Consider the following 27,239-nt stretch of genomic DNA (forward strand, 5'->3'; position numbering starts at 1 on the left):
TAAAAAGGTGATGTGTACTCTACATACCATGTCCGATGCTGCGACCTGTGAAGATGAAGTAACAACATCAACAGTAAAAACAATGGCATCTCTACCTTGAGTACATAATGTCAACAATGGTGTTTGCACACAGCACCGTGTATAACGTGACGATAACAACCTGCTTCAAGGTGTACTATTTCAAGGAAAAGTGAACAATAAGTGGGGGGGGGTGATTTGGTGTATTAGAACTACTAATACGCTAAAGCCGTTCTCAATGACAAATAAGGTTCACTCACCTAATACATTGACTAAATACGCTCGCAACGGAGCTGGCGGCTTTAAAGGACACCGATTGGGTCCTAGGGTAAAAGAGGGAGGGGGAGGGAAGGGGAGAGATAAAAATGGACATCCACTGACAATCAAGGTACAAATGAAAGAGCGATCGAGGTTGTTACCTCTAGGTAAGTTCTTATGCTAATACCGTTAAAAGTTGTCAATCTCGGAATCAGAATACATCTCATTTGTTACTTAGCTAAAATTGTCGAATCTACTGACTGACATGATCAACTTCATACAGGCCGTAGCCAGTCAAATGCACTCGACCACTTAAAAATATAGTGAATGACACTGCACACGATCTCCGTGGCGTTCCTAGTAACTCATCTTGGGCACTTCTACGTCCTCTAGACCTTGTCTTGATCCTAGTCGTGGTTCTTATACCACTTTCTTAGTATATGGTTTAGTCCCCCCCTCCCCCTGGGTCCACTGTGTATTTCGTGCTATTTACTGTTATTTCTATGCAAAGTATTGTGTGTATTGTGCATATTTCTGGGTAGGAGATATCTTAACGTATTAGAGAGTATTATATAATAAATAAGAATTTTTATGAATACTTTGTGTGATTCTTTTTCACTTAATCAATACATATAAGATTGTGTTCTGGTAAAGCAAGCTTCTTTACACTCCTTCTGGACTAACCCTGAAGGCTGCTCTCCACAGCTACCACTTAGAGAGCTTTCTATGGTTGTCTAAGACCTCCTAAATCACCATAAGGGGTGTCCGGACTGGTGCAAGGTGTCCACTTACATAGCTGTACATCATATTTCAGGCTAGCTTCTCATACACTGAGAACTATCTGAATTGCACCAAAAAAATAAAAACTGAACCCCCCAGCACTTGCCTTGGCGTCGCTCCTGTAAAGTAGTCTTCTGCGCAACAATGCCTACCTGCTAAAAGCTCCTGGGCACACACACCCTTCTTGGTAGGGGAAAAAATCACCAGGCACAGGCACCAGCCACAACTAGATTAATCAAGCTCTCCGAGCCATCTGTAAACTCAATCAGTCAATACTTATAAAGCGCTGCAAATCACCCGTGAGGGTCTCAAAGCGCTGCAGTTCCTTATTGCTTTGTGGTACTCACTCGAACAGCCAGGTTTTTTGGCTATTCCGGAAGGTGCATAATAAAGTGGAGGTCCTGCGGTGCAGGGGAAGGTCATTCCAGGCTTTGACCGTCAGGTGAGAGAAGGAGCGTCCTCCGCTGTTGGTTTGCTGTATGGGTGGGGGGGGGTCTGCGAGGAAGAGTGAAGCAGATCACAGGTGTCTGGTTGGTTGGTGGAAGGTCATTCGTTTATTAATGTATGCCGGTCCTTCATTGTGTAGGGCTTTGTAAGCATAGGTCAAAATCTAGACTTAGTGCTTGACCCTCACTGCGCTGTTACACAGATAAATCAGTTAAAGACTCAAACCCTTCACTTCAGAGTGAGAGTCTAGGACTTAACCATTAGGCCACACAAGTCGACTTTCATTAAAATAAGCCACCCAAAACATGCCTTTCAAACTCTTTTTCCCCCGCCTCAGCCCCCTAAGTGGACCTTGCTCCACCACTTGTGTGCCCCTGCTCTCTTTACATTCACTGCCCTCTGGCACTCCAGAGCCGCTATCGAGAGATGATAAAACAGTCTCGCGGTCAGGCGAAAAGCTCCGACTGTGCGGCTTCCGCGGGGCAAGGCGAGAAATGTACCTCTTGGGACGCAGCGAGCAGGTACAAAGAAACCTGCTCGCTGCGGCTCCTTTTAACGTGCATGGTCCGGTCCTTTGCACCCCTGGAAGCACGTTACTGCTTCCGGGGTCGCGCCTACTGCGGCCAATCCTCTTCCCCGGCTAGCCCCCAGCCTGGGAGCAGGCACTCGACCGGAATCTGTCCCTGGCCCCAGCAACACTTGTCGGCCCTTCCAAGTTGAGAGAGCCTTGGTAACTTGTTCATTAATGCTTTTAGAATTTAGAAAAGCGATTAATAATCATTCTTAAAAAATAATTTGACCTTCGCCGTCAGACCGACAACCCAATATAACCATCAAATAAACAACACTTTGCCCCCAGGACTTGCAGAAAAGTTGTCTGTTCTTCAGGCACAAGTTGGGGGTCCACGCTGGTAGACAGCGTCCAACCACTATTTTCACAGGGTGGGTGCAGTCCACCCTGTCAGGAAATTGGCCCCACTGAATTGTGCTGAAGGAGTCCCAGTGTCATTTTCTGACAGCAACACACTTTCAGCAGCACATCGTCTGCTCTCCTTTCCGAGCAACAATGTGCAGGCAAAGAGGGGGCTTTGGTATTTTAAATTCGAACAGAGACCAAGACAAAGGCCTAAGTTAAAGTGCTATTTGATAGAGTATCCTCGCCGAGAGCTATATGGAGCCTCACATTAGATGCAAATGCAACAGAGGCAATAAAAGCAAACAGTTTGTTATTACTTCACAGGTACTTGGAGGGGCATGGTTTTGACTTTATTCAGTCCCTGTATATAAGAGATATGCATGCACTGTAACAACGTCACATGTGCTGGTCTGGCGCAGTGTTTACACAAATAATTAAATGTATCACTATTTTGTTTAATTTCTTTTATAGCGCTACTCATCCCATGCAGGGTGTCGGTACTCTTTAGATCACACATACACATTATACATGGACAAGAAATCATATATAAGGGTAAATCAATTTACAGGATGTGTTACGTAAGACGGTGGGGGATTTCGAGATGTAGGAGTCATGTCCTTCATCGCTCTCTGTGCTATATTAGAAGGATTACAATTTATGAACTGCAAGTAAGACCAGGTTCTCTGTGTTTAAAGCAGTCACCCACTTACGTAGCCACATAAAATAAACATCTGTCATGTGCATGTTAGATGATGTGCTTTGCAGGACACACTTTGACCCCCTATGCTACTTTGATTCAAAACTGGGACTAGACAAACCACAGATCTCTCCTGGAAATGCGTTAACCTCCGGAGTTATTTTACCATTAGTATTGTCCCCTGAGGTTTACTGAGCGCACAATGATTACTGAACCAGCAGGCGCCTTTACTACCATAAGATATGTTAAAGAGCAGACTTTGCAACTAATTAAGCAGAACACATTTATTGCCATGTTTCTCCTTGTTACCAATTTCTTAGTGGCAGAGCTTTAAAAAAAAATAGGCCCGCATTTTCCATCGGGGTTGTGTCACTCTTTTGGCACAACCCCAGCGCAATATCTCTTTTTTTAAATCTCGTAATGTGCTCAGATGTACTTATGAATAGACCTGCTAAACTTGTGAGGTCACTTCCTGTGAGGTCACGGGTTGTGATGCCACTTCCTGTGATGTTAAGTCCGTGTGATGCTGCGCCATAATGTCACTTGCAGACTGCCTGACTAGGTTATTCCACCACTTCTATTTTTGTCGGATGTGTGCCCTGCCTGGTCTTCACAAGCGGAGAGCCGCGCAGGACCGTTGGTTGAAAGGTTGGCCATGTTATTCCTTCTTGCATATCTCCTTCCTGGCGCCCCAGCTTCTGGCTCTCCTGTTCTGTAAGTGATGTAGTGCAGGGTGTGCTCATGGGTAGCTTGCACTGCGGCATTCTTCATTGAGCTGACACCTTCGGCTCGGGTGACTGACCGCGTGACCACAAATCACACGTTCCTTTCTCTGGACGAGGAAGCGTCGGTGATGGCTTTTGGCTGCAGTGGCGCACACAGACCCCCCACTGAATTTACTAATGCTGAAAACGTGGAGGTTATTTGGTAGTTCACGGGGAGCCAATAATCACCACCCCGCCTTATCGTTCAGAGTTTGCAGTGACTGAGCAGAGCGCCTCGTTCGTTATTTGAGACCTTTAGGCGATTCAAGTGCGTATGTTCTGCATGGTTTAGAAAGCCTAATGTATTTATGGAGATTCTTCCAAGAAGTGGAAACCATTTTGCTCTTCGAAAGAGGGTGCGTCGTTTCTTTATTTTAATGCGTTTGTAATGGGGTCATCCGACAAAAATTTCCAGTTTTACATATTAAACATTTTTAAAAAGTGTTCTTCAGCCTCTTATGTGGAATGGGTAACTAGTTAAACTTGTTATGCCACCTAGATCCCTCAAGGTCTGATGCATCCAGCTGTTTTCCCCCACTCTGCTTCTATGGGAAGTGTGTTAGCTCAGAAGGGTCTCAGTGAGTTATACCCCGCCACTGACATCTGCTGTGACCTGCAGGCCAGAAGTTCGAATTCTGGCCAGGCAAACTCTGCCTCCCATACTTTCGAGGGTAGTAAATGGTACATCATCAAGTTGGATGAAATGCTATATTACACATAACGCTGGTGGCTTGCTGCACGTCACTCCAGAGTAATTCTTCTTTTGTGGGCGTGCCTGCAAGAGATGGCAGTCCTCTTGAGGACTTTTGAGGGTGGGTGTAGTTCACTTCATACCCCCGGCTGGCTCCAGCTGCATATTCATCCTCGAGAGATGCTGGGGTGTGGTACTCTGCCGGTTCACTAGCGTATGTAGTGTTTGGATCTCACCCCAAAGACAACAAAGGCCTGTGCATGGCTATCACAGCATGAGGCATTTTAGGGTTTTTCGGTATTTCCTTGCTCTGTTTCAGCATAAATCTCCATTGAACTATATGCAAAGCTTTAGCAAGAGTGGTTTTCTTAACAAACAATTCTATGCATTACCTGCTGTCTGGCTTGGTTACCTCTAGTGGTTGAATACACAAGCCACTGACCTCTGTAAATCTGTAAAGGTTTAGGACCCCTGGCCCTCAGTTCGCAAAATACTCCGAACAGAAAGTGGTGGTCACTTGAGCATCCTTGACGCTTGGTGGGTGCGAGCGGGCACATCAAAGCTGAGGCAAACTGGGGATATGTGGATGAGTCTAGGTACAATACAACACAACTCACAGTAATAAAGTATGAAGGTCCAGCCAAGGGTTGTAACGTACACAACACTTGCAATAATCACTCATGTACTGAAATAATAACTCGTAGACATTTAATACATTTAAAGTTTAAACGCAAACAGATCAAATGAAAAGTACGCAAAGCACAATCCTACACAATAAATTGAGCCAGTGGTTTCACAAAGAGAGTGGTACTCTGAGGTGGGGTAGTGGACAACAGTGCAGGTGTGATAACCGTAGTGCTGCGGCGAAGCCTCCTGGCTAATCAGTGCACAGCATTCACAAATACTGCTAATGAGACTAGGGTGGACTATGTGACGTCTCCTCCCTTAGGACTCACTTAAGGGGTGACGCTGAGGCACCAGGCTGCGATATGGGGGGGAAGGTGGTTGGTATTTGTGACTCCGTAAGCTATTAGCAAAACTGAAAAAGATGGGGAAAGCTTCATGGGACAAAGCAAAAAAATGTCAGGAAATGCCAGCTGCTCAAGAGGATTGGGTATGTTTGTCTTTACCGATGCCCTTCTGGCTAAACAAGTGCCAGAAATCTGGCCTCCACCTCATCTCTCATACAGCAACCAGTCACTGTTTCTACTCCATGACTCTTGAATTCTTGAACCTGCAGATGTAGCCAGCCAGTGTCCAGTCCAGAGACATTAAACCTGCCGTTGTAGCCAACCAGTGTCCAATCTGGAGACCTTGAACCTGCAGTTGTAGCCAACCAGTGTCCAATCTGGGGACCTTGAACCTGCAGTTGTGGCCAGCCAGTGTCCAATCTGGAGACCTTAAACTTGCTGTTGTGGCCAGCCAGTGTCCAATCTGGATGCCTTGAGCCTGCAGTTGTGGCCAGCCAGTGTCCATGCTGAATACATTGAACCTGCAGATGTGGCCAGCCAGTATCCAATCTGGAGACCTTGAACCTGCAGATGTGGCCAGCCAGTGTCCAATCTGGAGACCTTGAACCTGCAGTTGTGGCCAGCCAGTGTCCAATCTGGAGACCTTGAACCTGCAGATGTGGCGAGACAGTGTCCAATCTGGAATCTTAGAACCTGCAGATGTGGCCAGCCAGTGTCCAATCTGGATACCTTCAACCTGCAGATGTGGCCAGCCAGTGTTCAATCTGGAGACCTTGAACCTGCAGATGTGGCCAGCCAGTGTCCAATCTGGAGGCCTTGAACCTGCAGTTGTGGTCAGCCAGTGTCCAATCTGGATACCTTGAACCTGCAGTTGTGATCGTAGAGTGTCCAATCTGGAGACCTTGAACCTGCAGCTGTGGCCAGCCAGTGTCCAATCTGGAGACCTTGAAACTGCAGTTGTGGCCAGCCAATGTCCAATCTAGAATCTTTGAACCTGCAGCTGTGGCCAGCCAATGTCCAATCTGGAATGTTTGGACCTGCAGTGTGGCCAGCCACTGTCCAATCTGGAGACCTTGAAACTGCAGGTGTGGCCAGCCAGTGTCCAATATGGAGACCTTGAACCTGCAGCTGTGGCCAGCCAGTGTCCAATCTGGAGACCTTGAAACTGCAGTTGTGGCCAGCCAATGTCCAATCTAGAATCGTTGAAACTGCAGTTGTGGCCAGCCAATGTCCAATCTGGAATGTTTGAACCTGCAGTGTGGCCAGCCAGTGTCCAATCTGGAGACCTTGAAACTGCAGGTGTGGCCAGCCAGTGTCCAATATGGAGACCTGGAAACTGCAGGTGTGGCCAGCCAGTGTCCAATCTGGAATCTGTGAACCTGCAGATGTCGCGGGGCCGCCTTCTGGACATTCTGCTCTGTCAGCACATAAAATAATTCAACTCTCCATCAAGAATTTTTCATCAAAGCTGTGTGAAGTTTAAATTTACTCTGGAGTTTTGCTCAGTTGACAAAGCTTTCAAGTTGGCCCGCTTTACAAAACTTTTCAATCAATCAAAATAATCTTTATTTCGGTCGTAGACCATAAAAGATAAGCAATCCACAAAGACATACAATTATACAAAAAGAAGAAAAGGGAATTGCAGTTCATAAAAAGTAAGTACAATAAAGATTAGATTAATTGGCAGTTAATTCATTAAAACAGTAGATAAAAGATTAAAAGATTAAAATATTATAAAAACAGTAAGAAATAGCATCAATGGGTGTTGATTTATTCCAGGGGATTAGACAATAAAAGGGAACTTCTCCTTCGCCACACAGCATACCAGAAACGTGATACCGAAAAAACTATAGGTAATGCAGTGTCTGTCTTCAGAATTCTGTAGGCAACTTTACAATGTGTAGTCCCCAAATTCCTACAGAGTTGAAGGAGCCAACGTTTTCTGATAGGTTTATATGTGGGGCAAAAAAAGAGGACATGTAAGTTACTTTCACTAGAAGCTCCACAGGTTGGGCAGTCAGAAGGATTATTTATCGACCATTTTCCTGAGAATGCTCTCAGGGGCAATGTTCCATACCTGAATTGCATATATAATTTCCTAGAGGCGTTAGGCTCCATCAGGTCTAAAACTGGCTCTATTTTGAAGTCTTCTTTAGTATTAAAGAAGTCCATGGTCAGTGAGCCTATTTTGTTATTGGTTAGCATCATGTTTTTGTTATTTAACCAAAAAGCGTTTGCCAATTCAGCTCTAGAGAGTGTAGGGGCGTTTATTTCAGGATGGTGCCATAGAGCAGGAAACCCTAATCTAATGAGCTCCCTTTTTATATAAAGTAACCACGGTATATTATCTATACCACGGGGGGTCAATAGCGATTTTAAGTCGTTTTGATAATCCTCTAACTCTGGTGTTGCCCACAGCCTGCGCCAATACAATAGTGGCCTTAAAGCAATTTCGTCTTGGATAGACCTTACTCCCAGGTCCATTCTGAGTGGTATAAGGGGAGTGCTGGGTGGTAGGGACAATAACGACCTCAGGAACTGGTTCTCAGATCTGCCAATGTCTCCGGTTAGACAGTGCCCCCATAGTTCAACCCCATAAAGAGATGCAGCCCGTGCTTGTACTTTATATATCTCAATGATGGGTGCTATCGGTTTTGAGATGGAAGCTCTGTATAATTTAAGGATCCCACCGCAAGTCTGCGTGAGTCGTAATTTAGCTTTTGCTAGATGGGGACCCCATTCCATCCTATCTGAAAGGGTGACACCGAGATATTCAAAGACTGAAACCCTATCCAGAGTAACACCATTGAGAGAAGGGTTAGGACCATTTTTTTTGGGCGGGTTGCATATCATGAATTTTGTTTTTGAGGAATTGACCTCAAGGCCTCTCTGGGAACAAAATTCAGAGAAACTATCGAGGGCACGTTGAATCCCCATAGGGGATTTAGACACCAGAAGGGTATCATCAGCAAACATTAGTGCGACCACCTGCTCGTTAAGTTTGGGGGCATTGATGTCCTTGACTCCCCTCAGGTGGGACACTAATGCATTAGTATAGAGAGAAAATAGGGTTGGGGCCAGGACGCATCCCTGTCTAACTCCACGGTTAACAGGGAACTTTGGGGTCAGATTGCCCCACTTACCGCACCTAACTTGGGCAAAGTTATCATTATGGAGCCGTTTTATAATCCCCAAAAGGCAGGCAGGCATCCCCATCTCAGCCAGGACCGCCCACAAAGTTTGCCGAGGGACTAAGTCAAAAGCTGCTTTGAGATCGACGAAGATAAGGTAGAGGCTGCCACCCTCTACCCTCACGGTTTTCCAATAAAGAAGTTGTAGTCGGAAAAGTTGGTCCACCGTGGATGTCTTCTCTCTAAAGCCAGCCTGGTAAGGAGTTAGTATTCGTTTTTCATCCATCCAGGCTTGCACTCGATCTAGACTAATACGTGCAAAGAGCTTCTGACTGACGTCGATTAGGCTAATCGGGCGGTAGTTACTAGGCAAGAGAGGGGAGCCCTTTTTGGAAACCGGGACTATCTCGGCACCTGCCCAGGTATTCGGAATGGGGGCACCATGGAGAATGGCATTGTAAAGTAAACAGAGATATGGTATCCACACCTCGGGTTTATGCCTGTATAGGTCCCCTGGAATCTTGTCAAGGCCTGGTGCCTTGCCTACTGGAAGTCTATTTACAGCCTTTTCTACCTCCCTGGAGGATATACTATCAATAACTTCATTAATCGCATCAGGGGGGGATGGGGCCTCAGTAGTGGGGGCCAAGGGAGCATACAAACTCTGAAAGTGATCAACCCATTGACTCGATGCAATATTGGGATCATCGGCTATACAGCCTTCCTTTGATTCTGATCTAACAATTGCCCAGAATTCTCTCATGTCCTTTTTGGTAAGAGCTCTTTTGATGTCCTCCCATTTATCGTATTCCCAATTATGCTTAGCCACTTTTACAGTCTGCTTGTATTTAATTCTACTCATAGCGACCGCGTTCCTATCGCCAGATTTTAGTGTGGCCAGTAGGGCTAATTTTGCCTTCCTGCATTCATAGTTAAACCAGGAGAGTACCATCGCGGTTTTCTTTTTTCTAGGAATCAAGGGGTTTAGATAGTTTCCCAGTATGGTAACTAGCCCAGTATGAATTTCGGACACGTGATTTTTCCTGGTATCACTGTCCTGGTCTAAGGTTTGACACATTTGTGCAAGGGCATTACATGTGGCCGAGTAGATAAGGCTGATTTTGTCAAGAGATTTAAGAATCAGCGTCCACTTAAGGCGTCTTCTGTCGCCAGAGAGATATAAGGGTTGAGGCCTACCACTATTTTGCGTGGGACTATTTTCCATCACTACAGTCAGATCGAGGGTCAGCGCATTGTGGTCACTATCATGGTGAGGGTGGATCGTAAAATCCAAAACCCTCATCCATGTCTTGGCCTCAACCAAAATGTAATCAATACACGAAGTCTGGCCAGGACGATTAAAAGTATGTTTACCCTCAAGATCCGACAGAGAGCGCCCATTGCAAGCTCTAAGTGAGTTAGCTAATGTTAGGGAGTTAATTTGCAGGGCTAATGATGTCCAAGCCTTGGCAGGTGGAATTTGAAGGGCCGGTATGGACCATTGTTCATCTTCCTCCCTAGTAATTGGGTCAATGAGCCCAGGTAGGGGCTCAAATTGGCAATTTAAATCGCCAGCAACAATCAAAGTGCCCTTATCTTTTACTGATTGAATAAGTTTGTCCAGTAGGTCTAGTGTAGGCGATTCACTGCCTGACTTAGTAGGGCGGGAGTAAACATTAACCAAAATAATAACAGAGCCTGAGCGAAACATAAGCTGTACACATTGGAGATCAAGTGATTGCGTGGCAATTTCAGAAATTACACAACCCAGATGTGACCCTATAAACAACTGCAGGTGTGGCCAGCCAGTGTCCAATATGGAGACCTTGAACCTGCAGCTGTGGCCAGCCAGTGTCCAATCTGGAGACCTTGAAACTGCAGTTGTGGCCAGCCAATGTCCAATCTAGAATCTTTGAAACTGCAGTTGTGGCCAGCCAATGTCCAATCTGGAATGTTTGAACCTGCAGTGTGGCCAGCCAGTGTCCAATCTGGAGACCTTGAAAATGCAGGTGTGGCCAGCCAGTGTCCAATATGGAGACCTGGAAACTGCAGGTGTGGCCAGCCAGTGTCCAATCTGGAATCTGTGAACCTGCAGATGTCGCGGGGCCGCCTTCTGGACATTCTGCTCTGTCAGCACATAAAATAATTCAACTCTCCATCAAGAATTTTTCATCAAAGCTGTGTGAAGTTTAAATTTACTCTGGAGTTTTGCTCAGTTGACAAAGCTTTCAAGTTGGCCCGCTTTACAAAACTTTTCCTGTGAACGCAAATCACCCAAAAACGTTTTTGTGGATGTATTGTCTTGTTTTGTAAAAGAAAAAAATCCCTGATAAATATTTTCATTCAAAACATAGGTTTTCCGGATTTTTCCCCCCGAAAAGAAACCTTTTAAGACCAGCAGTGCCTCTCTGCGTGAGTTTAGCATCCCGCTGTGTTCTCCGGCAGATGTAGGCTCCCACCTGGTTGTATGTAGGCAGGTGATATTTTGCAGCAGAGACCTAGCTATCATGCTGCACAGTGCTGGAGATAAACAGGTGTAAAGTACAGTGCGCCAGGGTGAACTTGGTGTCGCACATACACAAAGAGAAGAGAGAATCTGGGCTGGCACAGCGGGGCCAGCAGGATGGGGTTGAGAGTGTGATGCTGGGAGAGATGTCGGAGTCCAGGATGGGGGGAGACGGGGTGTTAGATGCCACTTCGTGGAACATATAGTCGGCGCCACCGTAATTATGCGATGCTTCGTCTTTTCGCATAATTATGTATTTGCCACATAATCCATCATCTTCCGCATCATTTGCAGATTGTAGCAAAAAAAGTTTCTAGCTGAAACGGATCAAAAAATACAAAAAATGCGGCGACGTGTGTTGCTGTGCTGCGGAAGGCATTTTGCAAGATTGACTGTTCACTTTTCAGTGCATATTGCTGTATTTTTTTTTTGTCAAACTCTTGCTAGTAAGGTGAAACCTTTGTCCTTACAATGTTAACGTGGTAAAAATGACAAAATAACGAACTGTTGTCACAAAATCTGTTGCTTTATGCTGCATACTTTGCGTTTTATTGCTGCATAATTTTGTAAATCCCTCACATAATTTGGTCCTCTCTTGCCGCATAATTCCAATGGATCATTTCCTGGCGAGAACCTGCGACGGCCGCAATATACAAAGGTGGTGGTGGTAGGGGGGGAGGGGGCGAATGCTGCCCCCGAGACGGTAGGTAAGAGTAGGTGGACGCCGCCGCCCCCCCGGACCACCCCCATGCTACGCCCTGGCGGCGCAGCTATCATGAGTGCCCTCGCACCGGGGCCCACAGCGGTGCGGGGTCGACTGCAACCCAGTCATATCCGTCTCTTCTACAATCCAGCCGTGGGTAGGGATCGCATTTTCATGCCCGACTTGACTGACCGCGCAACTGTGCGCGATCTATTTCAATCAATTCTTAAATATGTGCGTAGCGTGGGGACTTGGGTCCGACCGTCTCACTGACTGCTGTTGGCTGTTTGGTTTATCATTCCGCTTTGCACGAAGTGTTTCCGTTGGAATACACAAGGGACTATTATCTATTTGAAAAGTGCACTTTGTTATCACATTTTTATTGTTTCCCTCGTATATACATTCTGTACAAAAAGCAAACCTTTGTTAACACTTTTCCTCGCATCGTCAAAGGCAGTAGGAGCAGTGCATCATTAGTGCATGCACCGTGTGCAAACCGCGTTATTTACATGTCTCTGTTTACGTGCAATAAAGCCCGACCTATAGCCCTGCTAATGTCTGTTCTTTCTAGCACGTGGGCTTGCAGCTCCGTGGCTACGTCACCAAATGTTGTTCATTCTGTTATAAAACCCCGTGTTCTTGGATTATTCTGCTTAGAACCACACATATGTGCGCCTGTGTACGTTCTTTTTCTTCAGCGTTTATACTAATACTCGCATTGAGCTTTTCCTGAAAGAAAAGCCCAGCCTGGCATTAGCTCGGCCCAATATTCTGGAGGCCCATATGGAATGCCAGACTGCTGGAAGTGCAGGGTTGGCCTCTTTCAGGATCACTAGGCAAAAAATCCAAAATGGCCAATTTGACAGACATGCAAGGAACAAACTGCAGCGATGCCCTTCAGGGGCGGTTTGGAAAATTAAATATGAAATTCTGCGGTATTTACACAGAGTGGCTTTGACAAGAACAGGAGCGTGTAATGATCTCTTCATAGCAAAAATATCTCGTGGGATTCTCTTGTTTGGTTGGGACTCGTGTGTTGAACTAGAAACTTGTTACAAAGGCACGATAAACCCCAATTTTTGTTTTTCCTTTTTGTTTGTGTAGCTACATAAAAACTTTTTTTTAAAGACTCTGTATTCAATTCAGACATACATTTATTTTCGTTTATATGCAGCTTTAATACGTATCTTTTATGCTTTTTTACGTCAGAATATTACAATGCGTCATTTTAAACAAAACAGGCAAAAATAACAGTAAAGGTTGGCCGGCACAGTCGAATGCCATGGTCCTACTATCGTGGCAGGTTGGCCAGAGTGTGAATGTTTGTTCATGCAACACTGAAAATGGCTTCTCTTAAGTTTTAAGTCCTGTTCTCTTGTAAAGATGTATGATATATTTTTTCGTGTTTCTTTACCCAGGACACTGTACGAACAGAAAGCTACCGGGACTTCATTTACCAAAACCAGCACATCTTCAAGGACAAGGTATTGTGGGCAGCCAGGTGACAATCGAGGGGCGGGGGGGGAGTTGGGGGGAGGGGTTTAGGAGGATCTAGGCTGCTAGCTCCCTGTCTTCAAGGACAGGGTATTTTGGGCAGGACAGCTCCGTGGCACGTCATAGCGCCCCCTCTCGCACATCAAGGCGCTAGCTGTCCTCACGAGCCCCCGACGGCCTTTGATTTGAATACGCTCCGCGTCGTTACCCCAGAGAGCGCCGCGCCGCGTCTGGAGGGTGCGGAATGCTGATAAGAGGAATGCTGATCCGGGTCATTGTCGCGCCCCATGCGCTGTTCATTAATTATCATGACACGGCCACGTCGAACCACTCATGTCCGAGATTGTTTTTTTCATTAAATCACACTTATATCAGCGAGATTTGATTTACAGCCCTTCACGTGAATGGTAACGCAAAGCCTCCTTTATTAGAAGCAGCGCGCATCGCCAGACCCTGCTTAATTTATTTAAAAAAGTGGGAACGCCTAAAATGTTTGAGGAGTCTGTCGTCACGAATTGCCTCTGGTGCGCGGCACCGTCCCACCCTCCTACCACCTGCCCCGTCACTGTTGGTGTGGTGTGGCGCCATCTAGTGGCCGCGGTGATGGCAACACTACTGTCCAGGGCGAGGGCTGGTTTGTGCTTTGTGCGTACGTTTGTAACTTCTGCTGCTGACTTGCACAACAAATGTACCTTTACAACTTCAGGTACGTAAAGTTGGCTTTTTTACTGAGACAATAAATAGCTTCAGCATGTCATAGTTTTTTTGATCAAACTCACGAAAGATGATTGGAGGATGCTTGCTATACATCTAACCAATAGTAATCACTCGGGGTAGCATTCCAACCATTGTTCTTCTGCCCACCATGCCACCTCAGTTTGGGCCCTGCCATATGCAAATCAGTCTTGACCCTGCTCCAGTGGGAACAGTCCAGCCTGAACTGCCAGACATGGTGCGCTGTGAGCTGTAACAAAAGTAGCCCTGGGCCGGTGTCTCTCTAATTGGGGCTTGTCAGTAGGGGGGGCAGTTGGGTCCACTGACACAGTGAGCACGGGACCCAGGTCTGGGCATGCCCACGGCTACTCACGCTGGTAGATCACAGGTCTGGGCATGCCCATGGCCACTTACGGCAGTAGATCACAGGTCTGGGTATGCCCATGGCCACTCACGGCGGTAGATCACAGGTCTGGGCATGCCCATGGCCGTTCACGGCGGTAGATCACAGGTCTGGGCATGCCCATGGCCACTCACAGCGGTAGATCACAGGTCTGGGCATGCCCATGGCCACTTACAGCGGTACATCAAGCACTCAAAAGATGATTGGAGGAATGCTTGCAATACGTCTAACCAATGACAGTTGCTCAAGGTAGCATTCCAGCCCATCGTTCTTCTGCTCACCGTGCCACCTCGGGTTCGAACCAGCCATATGCACATCAGTCTTGACCCTGCTCCAGTAGGAGCAGCCCAGCCCAAACTGCCTAGCACGGCCCTCCCTGAATCAAAACACAAGCAACTTAATACTGGTTTCACTGAGCCACCTGAAGCAAGCTATACACGACCGACGAGCCCAAGCAGGGCTAAACCGGACTTGGCTTGCTTGTGTTTGATACAAGGAGGACCTGGCCTGGTAGTTTGTGCTGGATTGTAGTTTTTGAAGCAGGGTCAAGACTGATTTGTATATAGCTGGGTCCAAACTGAGGTGGCACGGCGGGCAAAGGAATGGTGGGTTGGAATGCCCCGAGCGCCTGCCACTGGTTAGACTTCTTTCAAGCATCCTCCCTTCAGCTTTTGTGTGTTATCAAAAGCGCCCAGCAAAAGCAGAAGAATATGTCCAGGCACTTCCCCAACATGCATGACACCAGTCCCCAGTCTAACCGGCAATTGCCAGCCTACTGGACCAAGGTATTCTGAAATACCAGACACATACACAACACTTAGACACGGAGAGCACATTTATACACTAAGCATTGCAACCCTGACCTACCCGAAATCTGTAACACTCAAAATGCCCCCCCACAGCCCATACAATAACCTATACCAGTACAGCATGAGCACCCTCTTTCATAGTCACACACCAATAACAGTAATACAGACGCGCAGCGCAACATGCAAACAAAGCGTGCACCACCAGTAATGTAACTTGTTCCCACACAGGACAAATGCAGCAAAATGCACCGAAGAACATTAAAATGATCAACACGCCCCACTGCTCAGGAGCACAATACAAAAGAACGTCCACACTGCAAGCACTTGAAAACCCCCTCAAAAATATAAACGCACCCTCTTTTTTTAATTTATTTTTTACATAGCAATAACTGACTAATAGGAAAAGGACGTCTTCATAATAAACTCGAAACCACGTAGCAACATTAAAACGGAAAATATGTTATGCAAATTGTATTCTAAAATGGCATTAGTCCACTGGTCTCTCGACTGGACGCTAGCCCAGAACACCAAGCGACGTCTCTGCTTCTTGTGAACGTAGAGGAGTCATAGTCTTCATGAGAGAGCGGTCCTAGCGTGGCTGCGCCTGTGGGATTTAAGAAGCGGAACCTGTATATAGGGTGCTGACGATTCCTTCTACTGCCTGCATGCATGGCAGGCTGGTTCATTCGGACAAAAGATGGGGCGAACTGTGGCGCTGATGTGAGGGTGAGCTGCCAGTCAAGAGCACTTCCACTAACCTGTCTATGGGCGGAGGCTCGGGCACGCTGCTCCATCATATGTCAGGCCTGTACAGAAGGAAACAGACTTTCAAGTCAGATGCCCAAATGAGTTACATCAAGCAGGCTGATGTCCCCCGGGGTGACAAACTACAGTGCTTGTTATATCAGTTCCTAATTTGCAAATCAGTTACCAAAGGCTTTGTTACCCACACCATGAAGTATACAAAGTGTGTGCAATGGGTGCCACCGTGGTTCAAGGTGTGGAGCACTCTCGGAAGACACAGAAGCTTGCAACAAACTCGTTTACTAGAGGGCTTTTATTTGGTTAAAAGAAGCTTGACGTGCTGGCAGTAGTTTTCAAGTGAGAGCTATTCATAATCCCTGGCAGGAACAGGTGTAGACTCCCTGTTCGTCCCTGCACAACTCTCTGCCAAACTCCATGACAACAGAATGTAGCTGCTCTGACAAGTAGCACAGACTCGCCATCATATCAAACACCACTGAAGCTGCCTCACCGCACATCTTCAGATGTACCGATGGCCTGCTTGTTGTAGTGCAGGGGACCGTGGCATTTGGAGGGAATAATGAAAGGCCATTCAAGTGGCCAATGCTTGATATGATTAAGGTGAAGTAACAGGGCCCGGAAGTATTGTGGTGGCCTCCTGTGCATTATGAAACCCACTAATATTTAAGAAGTGTGCCCAATGCGTAATAGATAGTGTTGTGAGTGTTTTTAATAATTAGAAAATAATTCTTGAGTTACATGTGTTTCAGGTAGCATTACTTGGCCTCAAACCAGCTTGTATTTCTTTTTTTAGTTTTATATAACGTGAACTCGACCCAAAGGTATCGGAGTACTTTACAGGAGCACCAGTTAGGTTACAGACAGATTCATTCATGTTGTTAGGCCTGGAGAGATTAAGTGATTTGCCCAGAATCACAGGTTGTTGAGCGCCCCTGCCGAGACTCAAACCCAGTTCCCCAGTTTCAAGGTCGACCGCTCTAGCTGTTAGGCCACACCCTCTCCCCTCTTGAGATCATTCACATTTGCAGTAGGAAAGCACACTTTTATTTTATTTGAGCGAGCATTCTCCATGTGCATGTGTTTCTCTGTGGTTTTATTTCCATAAAAAAAAAAACGTAAAATAGAAGCTTTTTCTACATGGTGTTTGTTAAATCAAATACAGTTGTATTAACATGCTTCCCTCATGAGCAATATATGTCCAGGATGTTCCTGTATTTGTAATTTTCAAGGCCTTTTCTTAGACTCGAACAAAAGAGCCTTTCATTCATCATACATTATATTGTTTGTTACATGATGCACTATTATCTCCTTCATTTCCTGTCTATACCTTATTCATAAATATATAGTAGAGTAGTTTCTTCTAGATGTATCATTTTGAATGTATCTAATATATTTAAATGTTCATTGGTCTGTGTCTTGTAACATTTATACTCTACTACTCTCAGACCATCAGATACAGCTAAATGTGTGTAGCTTTCTTTGCCTTAAATCATATAAAAAATTATATTTTTGGGATATGTGCCAGCCTTTTTTGAGCACTCCATGTAGGCAGACTCTGTGTTGGTCTGGCAGACTCGGAGGTTGTCGGGCAGACTCTATGTTGGTCTTCTTGCTTAACTATACGTAGGTTCTAGCTGCTACTTACTCTGCAGATCTATGTTAATCTTCTTGCATATTTTGATTTTGATTCATATTTGACTTTTTAATTGCCGATTCCTCACGATTTAGCTAATGACGTTTTGCCTTCTGCAATACCTTAACTTTTAATAAAGCCTAATTCATGGTTTTGACTAGTATTCAAATCTTGTGCAACTTTCATCTGATGTCAAAGGTCATCGTTTTATGAAGACTTAGACTGCTCCAATACTTTGCCTTGCCCCTTTTGATTGTTTTAATTAGGTCTAAAAAATGTGTACTGACAATGCTGCACGACCTTCTGATGAACTTTTGGGGGTTCTCGACAGAGTGGAAACAAGGCAGTAATACAGTGCTTAACTCATTAAAAAAAAAAAAGTGCCAGGGCCCTCGTCAGGAGGCCACCCCAGCTTGCATCACCCATTGAAAATGCCAGCACTTTCACAACTACTAACCATCACACTGCTTCAAGTGTGACATTTCAGACAGTTTGAAGCCCCCCAAAGCTATTAGAATGGCTTGAGAGACAGGTATTCGTTTTTTAATATCCATTTGCTTAATATACAACTGTTTGTGGTCCTCTCTATACTACACAAACAGCACCACCATTTGGTAGCTGTCATAAGTTCCGGTGTTGTCAATTAAGTGGCAGTGCTTAGCACCTGAAACCACCTGTTCAAATTAAGCACTGCAGCAATATGACTTGCTGGTGTATGACCTGAAGAAGAAATGAAAAAGCACAACCACTCCCCTAAATTCAAGATTAATAAAAGTTGACCCCAACAACCATCTATGAGTATTTTCACGCGAGGCGATTGTAAGGCATGTCAGTGTGGGATCAGTATCTTGAAATACATGTGAAATTCTCACATGTGTATGAAATATGACACGAAGAGTTTCATTAACTATCCTAGCCATTGTATCATGTGTGTATTGTTCTTATTGTTTAGGCTCTGGTACATTGACAGTGGGATTCAGAGTTTAGCAGTAAGGATGATGGACAGGTCTGCTCCATGCTTATAGTAGCTGTGCCGCTTCACAATGGCCGTGCCATTAGGGCTGCATTATTGGACTTTGCAAGTATCTGTCCCGTCCCAGAGCTTGGACGATGAGGGAATGGGGATATCTGGCTATGACCAGCTGAAGCGAAATTCATAATCCTTTGTGCAGGAAAGGATTGAGCGGTCTCGACTATGAAAAAGATTACACAGTCTGGATGTCTTAATACTTTTTTTATCAGATTTTACAAGGTAGAACCATTTCTCGTTGAATGAGAACACACACATTCATGAAATGCAAACATTTCCTCAGTAGGCAGTAATTATACAAGAACATTTGTAAATATGATATCTCATATTATAAGGTTCAAGTTAGAGTATCATTTATACCTTGGTTGGAGGTGTTTCATCTCAGGCAGAAGATTGAGATTTAATGTTCGCTCTGGAGCCTCTTACCCATCCTTGGCGCGATATTTTAGCGCTAAGAAAACCCTCCTCTTCTGCAGTTAATTGTTTATTTTCATTGTGATGAAGAGTCAAAGTGAAGCGATCACGTGGAGCGAGAATGCGAGATTAAGATTTTGTGGCTCAGCTACTATGGCTCATCTTTGTATTGATTAACAAAAGTTCCTGCTGAGATTGATTTGATTAAAAAATGCAAATCTGCTTGAAACCGATATAATGATCACTTCATCTGGAGCTTTACTCTCTTTCAATAAGTCTGCGGAGGCAGATGACGCATTGAGCCGTGGCGCAGCTTTGACGAGGTGTACCGGGTGCAAACGGGGACATGTAACGTGCGCCCCCCAGGGCAGATGCAAACTCGCAGGTACCCACAGGGCAGCACTTAGGGCAAAGCAGCTATTTGTTGCATCTGCTCCATCCCTCACTGTGCAGGAGGCACCTGGCCTGCACTTCAGGGGTGTGTGGTTTTAGGGTGTAGGGATTCCACTGCAGACGGGTGTAGTGACTGGCTGGACCCCTCCTTGCAGGGGAAGTGTGGAGGGGGGCCGTGAAACCCCTTCAACCCAAATGATGCATATTGTTAGAGGGTGCACAGAATGTGTGGCACCCAGTCTGTGTGCCTCCGGACGGTCTCTTTGCCTCTGTTCTCGTGTCCATAATACTGAAGTCGTAGGTGTCACCAGTACTCCCTCCTAGCTCCCAAAACCTACTGGATGTGACATCCAAGGCATGTCCTTGTATCATCGATATACGTTCACTTTTTTCCATGCTCTAGGAAGCAGATCTGGAGAGTTGCTCTCCTCAAACCCGTTTCCTAAAAGTATATTAAGTGCAGTGTTTTGTTGGGATGCCCCCGCCCCCCCCCCCCCAAAGTTGTCAGGCTTCAAGCCTGTGCTAAGCAGATGTTGCTATCAGACACGGTGCCCAGTATAGTTCTGACTGGAAAGTCCTCCATACCAGCCTTGTCCACAGACTCTTGGGTCCTATGGCCTCAAACCTATTCTAGGCGTAGGGCCTCTGACTCCTATCCCTGACCTCAGCCTTGTAGCCAGACTTGGTGAAAATACCACAGGATTCATGCCAGGCTCTGGCATCCGAACGCAACCGCAGCCCAAAGAGCTGCTTCTGGTCTTCAGCTCCTTGCACTGATCCAGAATAAATGTCAACCTTTGCCCAGCCGATGGAAACGCTCTATAGGAAAACATACCGGTTTACTCCCTCTGGTGAGCCTGTGGGTGCCAAAAAGCTTCTTCAGGCTAACAGTGCTAATCGACCCCCACACCATCGAGCCCCCCTAGGCTGCATCTTTCATGGCTGCAAGTCAGGCACTGCAATCGACAGCACTCCTGGCTCCCCCAGTGCCTAATGCACCTCCCTCTCATGACTACTGATGCTGGTTCCCATTTGGCACCCCAGAGTGCTAGTCGAGTAAACACCTGACGGAGGTGGATTGCACTGTGCTGCAGGGCCTTCACTAGAGGACATTGCTTCATTTCCATCACTTCTTCACAAGGCCTTGAATTGCCATTGTCTATAGAGGAGAACAAGGCTGCTCTCCTCACTGGGATTCTCCAGTCTGCTTCATCTGCGACTGAGCCTTTTAAGCTTTTTCAGAGACGCTTTACTGGACCATAACTGATTGCTTGAGGCAAGCCTGCTTCTGCACCTCCTGTAAAATGTCAGGTTGTACACTGCCGCGCCGTGCTCCTGGAGAGTCAAAAGGTTTGCCCGCTCATCCCTCACCATAGAGCTTAGTGACCCAGTCCTCTCTTTCTATCAAACAGCATTCTGGTTTCCTCCCTTACACTCCTGATCTGGGAGAGTGGAAGAAAATCAGTACAATGCGGATATAGGTTTTTGCCTCGGCTAGCTTTGCAATTCACTCTGCTAATGGGACTTGTTTCTGGTAGAAACTGCTAACTGTAGATTCCTCAGGGCCAGACTGGATCCAGAAAACTCCTGCGTGCTGGAAGGTGGCATCGTGTTATTCCGTGTTGATGCCGTTCCCCTCCAAAAGTGACGACTAGAGTCGCATTAAAGTGCCACTCACGTGCATTGACTTTGCTTCCTTAATTTCCGTGTTTCCAGGCGTGGATCCAGAGCTCAGCTGCTTTCTGCTTCACTCAGTGAAGCGATTTCTCCTGAAAAGTTTTCAAGTGTTCAAGGAATGTCACCTCTTTAAAAGACAGGATTTTATCCTTGTAAGGACTGTCGCAAACAGATGTCTATGACAGATCCCCATGCAGTGTGCCACTGGTGCTTGGGGTCCTTGCTCAACTCCAAGGCCTATGAACAAAACACCCGGAAGAAATCTAAAGGCGTTCGAGAGAGTGAGGTGAAGCTTTATGTGGTGAAACACTGAAGGCCTCAGTGCCTTTCCAACTCTATGCTGAAGTGGACAGCAAGGACCCACTACCGTAGTCATTCCCAAGTCAGATCTTCCACTGGCCAAATTCTTCAGATATGTCAAAGAAGAAACCTATAAAGTCTAAGTCGGACTCTACCCCTTCCTGCCACTCTGCAGAGAGGGTATAAGAGCATAACTGTGCCTCCAGATATTCCCCATATTCCACTGAGGAGACAATTCTATACCTCGTCCCGTTGCACCCGGAGTTCCAGGGTTAATCGGCGATTTTGCAGCAGGTTGAGACGTTTTGTAAGCCATGCTGCGAATCTTTGGCATGCTCTCAGGCCCCAAGGATCTGCAGGCACACCAAGTTGTATTACTGCCTGCAGGTTTACCCTCTGCACCATATGGGCCCCTTAAACTGCTGCGGGTTCCGTGCCGGCAGTGGGATCAGTGCTGAAATCTGCACCAGTTCCGCAAGGGTTGGCGCTGGCATTGATGCCACCAACACAGGAATAAGACCAGCAACCTATCATAGTGTCCGCATCTGAGCCGACGTGGTCTCAACTGAGGCACGTCCAGACCTTGATGTGCCACAACCTCTACTGAATTCATCCAACTCAGACACAATTCCACTTCCCTGCAATCACAGATACGCATTACACTACACCAACTTTTTTGCTTGGGCTCTAACTAGAGCTAGCCTCATGGAGACCACCATGGGGGGGATGGGAAAGTGTTTGCCTCAACCTCCGATGAAAATAGCTTGTACATGTACAGGATGCCAGTTGGGTTAGACATCTCATCTGATAGTGGTTGGTCCCCCCACCGGGCAACCAACAGACAAAAGCAGCTCAATAGTTACAGTGATCAGGAAGGTCCTTGACCTTCACCTCCTGACTATGAAGGTGAAGAAAAGTGTATTGACAGATGTCCTACCACCTGACCAAGGACCAACTAAACCTCTTCTGCCCTTCAATGAAGCCCCTTCTGACACACTGCTTTGCGTTTGGGCTAAACCATGGTGCAGTTCCTAGTCAAACGATAGGTCGCCTACTGCTATAGACCTTCTTCAGGATACCCATACTTCTTAACACAGCATCCAACCTCTGGAAGTCTGGTGGTACAGGCATCAGAGTAGAGTGAACTCTCTAATGCCTTTCCAACCACACTCCGGTAGGGAGATGCATTCAGCAATCATGTGTTCTCCCTAGCCAGATTTACCTTGAGGTTGACCAGTGCAAGCTGTTTCCTAGATTGCTATACCCACGAACATTGGCAGTGGTGGGTAAGATCTTACCTATACCCCCAGTGGGCTTACAGGCTTCCTTAGCCCAAACTATTCAAGATGGTTGGGATGGGGACACATTTGTCATTCACTCGAGTCTGGACACCATGAATTGTATGTGGGGCTTCGATGAAATGCCTGGATTAGGTCCACTAGCTTCTCTGGAGACATCTAGGGGCGTAACACAGGCCCCACAGGCTCCCTCAGCACAGTACTCCGGCCTGAGAGCTCCCGATTAAATCCGGAGTGGGGGCCCCTCCGTGTACCTGGCAGGGGGGCCCCCTCAATTTTCGTTATGCCACTGGAGACATACTGACATCCTTGATGGACATGTATTTCGACGGCTCCTGCTCGATTGGTCAGAAGGCGGATTCAGCCAAAGAGTATTTTAAGGAGACCCGAGCCTCATAAGCTTCTTGGACCTTTCAGATTCCCCAACAATTTTGTCCTTTTAGGGGATATGTCCTAGACACTTTGCATATCCACAGCGTCAGGCTCTCCCTACCACACAATAGGCCTGTCAGCCCTATTGAGTTCGAAAATGACCTGCCCACCAGGGGCAGGACTCATCTCAATCTCCCCCTCCCCCCCCCCCCCAACCACAACCTCCAAGCCATTTTCGAGCGCCCTTACTGGCGATAGCCATCTAGTAATGAGCAGGATCAACCACTACCTTTAGGGATGGCAACACATTGCATCCGACAAGTGAGTACTGCATATTGTCCAGAGAGGCTACGCCGTGCCTTTTATTTTCGACCATCCTTCATCAGTCCACATTTCAGAGTACCATATGTCCGTCTTCTTCAGACCTATTAATGCTTGAGAAGGAGTGGCAGATGCAACACTCATGTGGTCTACAGCTAACCTTCTCGTGTTTGGGAAAATGTTAAAGGGAGTGTGCCTCCTTCTTGATTGTCTCCAACAGTTATTGGCTTTTTTCGGATCCTTCAACACTGCAGATAGTTTTCACACAGAGTCCTGTGGATGATAGTTATTACCTTAAAAGAAAGTGATATGAGCATTGGCTCATATGCCATTGTAAATGATGAAGAACTGGACTTGTGTGCATTTTGCTGCCTCATTTTTCATCATCTAAAGATATTGCGGGGAATGTGTGAAGCCGTCATGAAGAGGGTTGTTGCAGCAGTCCACCTTGGCCTGTAAATAGTCTGCGAGATGGTCACCAAGTACTGTTTGGAGAGACAAGGTTGACCGACGGTAGAAGCCTAAGAAACAAAGTTAGATTCAGTATTTACTCTTGTCATCATGACTCACCAAGAAAAGTGTTTTGAATAGTAAAGTACGGATTTTAGACCTGTTTCCACTCAACCTATGAGAAAGGAACAAAGAACAGGGACACCCTCTTTGAATGTTGCAAACCGAGCTGGCTAGCTTTCACTCGCTCTTCTGACAACAACATAACTGGCACAAATTTTGCCGCAGCGCTGGGGGGGGGGGCGGTTCGGGGTGAGCGCAGCGCCGCCATGCTCGTGACGGAACCACTCCGTCATGAGCCACGGGTGCGCTGTGCTCATGACGGAGTGGTTCCGTCACGACTCCGCCCACTTGCATTGTTCGCCCGCACAGGCGGGGAATCAGTGCCGCGTGGGCGGAGCGGCCGCAACGGCCGCAGCATGACGGAACCACTCCGTCATGAGCACACGGCACCCGTGGCTCATGACGGAGTGGTTCCGTCATGAGCAGGCAAGGGGTTAAATGATCAGAGTATCATTGGGAAAGTATGGAAGTTTACACCTCACACATGCACAGATGGTGAAAAGTGGGAACATATGTCTGCCTCCCAACAAAAGAGTGTAGCAGTCCCACCATCTTAACCAAGCATTCAATTTGTCTAGTGATCAAGGGTGTAAAGGCAGAGTAAAGCCCAAAGGAAGCAACCCTGCCGCTGTTCTCTCATCCACTGCTGTCCCCTGACCGTCTTCTCTCCTCTTGCTGTGGGGGAGGGGAGCATGGGTGACTGCCTCGTTTTTTTCCCAAAGAAACGGACTAAGGAAGAAGATTGTTAGGCTCTATGTGGTTTACTCCTTGTCTGTTCCAGGTAAATCTGATTACCTACAGTGTAGACCACGAAAGTGCAAATAACAAAGATGTTGTTAAGCTCCACTAACTTGTAGCACACTCTACAAGTGGGTAGAAAATTAGGACATCCACTGTTAAAACTGCAGTATTTACATAATGTATTCCTTAGAAGCAGGTTACCATTGCTTGAAGCAAATGCAAAGCCGAAATACTTCAGGTTTCTTTTATTTCATAAAAATCTTTGTTTCAAAATTTTAATGTTGAGTGTACGTTTTGAATGTAAGTTTTTTTCATGACTTAGAAGTGTTGATGCAGGAGAAAGGCTCAAGAAGATCTCCAAGTCCTTAAGCCCGATTTGTACGGTCTTCAGGAAACCCATATCGCACAAAAAGACTGTGATCTACTTAAATCTTTAGGGTTGAAGGTCATAGCGTATACAACGCAAGATGTCAGGACTAAGAGGGTTGCCTTCATTTCAAAAGGCAGCGCCATTACTCTGGGGGAAAAAGATGGTGGATAGTAATGGCAGGTGGGTTATAATGGAATGTAAGAGTGGTGCTGGTTCTTTTACATTGTGCTCAGTATATGCATCAGTGTCAGATGACCCGGGTTTATTGCATTTTTTAGCTAATGAACTGCCTTCCTGGTCGGCACCGTACGTGGTCTGTGGAGATTTACATCTCAATGGCTCAAGAGGAACCATAGGCAATACTGGAGTATCTAGTAAAGGGCGCAAACCAGACTCTATGAGGGTGTATAATAATTTATTAAAATATATTGGCCTGGTAGATGTGTGTGCTGAATTTAAAAAACGATGATCCTGGCTATACCTATTATTCGGCCCCTCATGGCAAAGTTCCTCGGCTCGATTATTTTTTAATGTCCCCATCTCTTCTTCAGAAGGCTAGGGTGGAGCTCTTTCCCAGAGTAATGTCTGACCACAACCCTATTGTCCTGGAACTTCCACTTAGTGGGATATGTAAGGAGTATACAGGCTGGGCGATTGAGAAGGCACTCTTATCAGACAATGAATATGTTGAATATATGGGGGTTGGATGAAAGAGCTTTTTGATAATATCTGTAGCGCCCCTCCTGGAATGATATGGGATGCGTTTAAGGCAACAGTGAGAGGGGAGACACTGCAATATAGTTTGACCAAGCAGAAAAAAGGGGCTGCACAGATTAAATTGTTTTATCATAAACTTGCCGGTCTGGAAACAGAACTGATATGCAAGGTGGCTAGGGGATAGGATCTCTCCGCAACCCTGAATTCTATCAGGGTCACTAAAGCTTGTCTGTCCGATTTTAATTCTGAAAGGACAGCAGTGAAGAACTTGGTCAAAAGACAGGACTGTTATGAATTCAGTGAGAATGTCGGACGATTATTGGTAGTTAGGGCCAGGCAACAGGTTGCGTCAGGTCATATTGAACGATTAAAAACATGAGGGGGACTGTAGTTACGGATCCCGGGGGTATTTGCGAGACCTTCAGGGAGTTTTATGAGGATTTATATAGTGCTTCTCCCTCTACTACTCCTCTGGAGGGTGATGTACTGGGGGAATTTCTCCCGAGAGGAAAGGTATCCCCGGAGGAGGGTTTACAATTGGGGCTGAATATCTCACAGGAGGAGGTATATTGTGCACTTCAAGCCCTACCCGTAGGTAAGGCAACGGGTACCGATTGTATCCCTATAGAGATTTATAAAGTTTTTTCCAGAGAGACCTGTCAAGCTTTGCTAGTTTTATTTAAGGAGGTTAGAGAAGGAGCTTTTCCACCCGGTTCTTGGGGCACAGCCAATATTGTCTTTTTTTTAAAGAAGGGCAAATATCCTATCAGTCTGGGTTCATATAGGCCCATTACGCTGCTCAACAGTGATGCTAAACTGTACTCATAGATCTTAGCCACTAGGCTGAACTCAGTGATGCATCAACTAGTCTCAGTTTGGCAGCACAGGTTTATACAGGGAAGGGGGATGGAAGACCACGTCAGAAGGGTAATTTCACTCTTTGACGCTACCGAAGTCCTTACAAATCCTATGGGAGTTACCCTCTTGGATGCCGGGAAGGTGTTTGATCGTGTGGCATGGAACTATTTATTGGAAGGTCTTGGAGGCTAACGGCCTGGGAGACTCATTCGTTAATCCACTACGGGTCTTGTATATCAACCCCATTGCACGACTAAGAATAATGGGGGAGGAATGGGAGGCTTTCTCAATTGGTAGAGGGACTAGGCAGGGCTGACTGTCCTCCACCCTGCTATTTGCACTATATATAGGCCCCTTTCTTAGATGGCTGGAGATCTCGGCAGACATTATTCCTGTAAGTCTACACGGTTGGGCCACTAAGCTCCTGGCGTATGCCGAGTATGTGGCCATAGTTACTTCTGACCCCGATGGAGCA

At 46.3% G+C, this 27,239-nt stretch overlaps 1 protein-coding gene across 1 annotated transcript in view; it reads left to right on the plus strand.

Annotated features, from left to right (window-relative positions):
- Positions 1–27,239, plus strand: part of PRMT3 (protein arginine methyltransferase 3) — an 881,955-nt gene that overhangs the window by 143,096 nt on the left and 711,620 nt on the right. The window contains exon 8 of the mRNA XM_085643603.1: positions 13,301–13,366. Coding sequence (XP_085499729.1) covers positions 13,301–13,366 — 66 coding nt within the window. The remainder of the gene's footprint in view (positions 1–13,300; positions 13,367–27,239) is intronic.

This window comes from Triturus cristatus, chromosome 3_1 (genome assembly GCF_964204655.1).
Source record: "Triturus cristatus chromosome 3_1, aTriCri1.1, whole genome shotgun sequence".
NCBI lineage: Eukaryota > Metazoa > Chordata > Amphibia > Caudata > Salamandridae > Triturus > Triturus cristatus.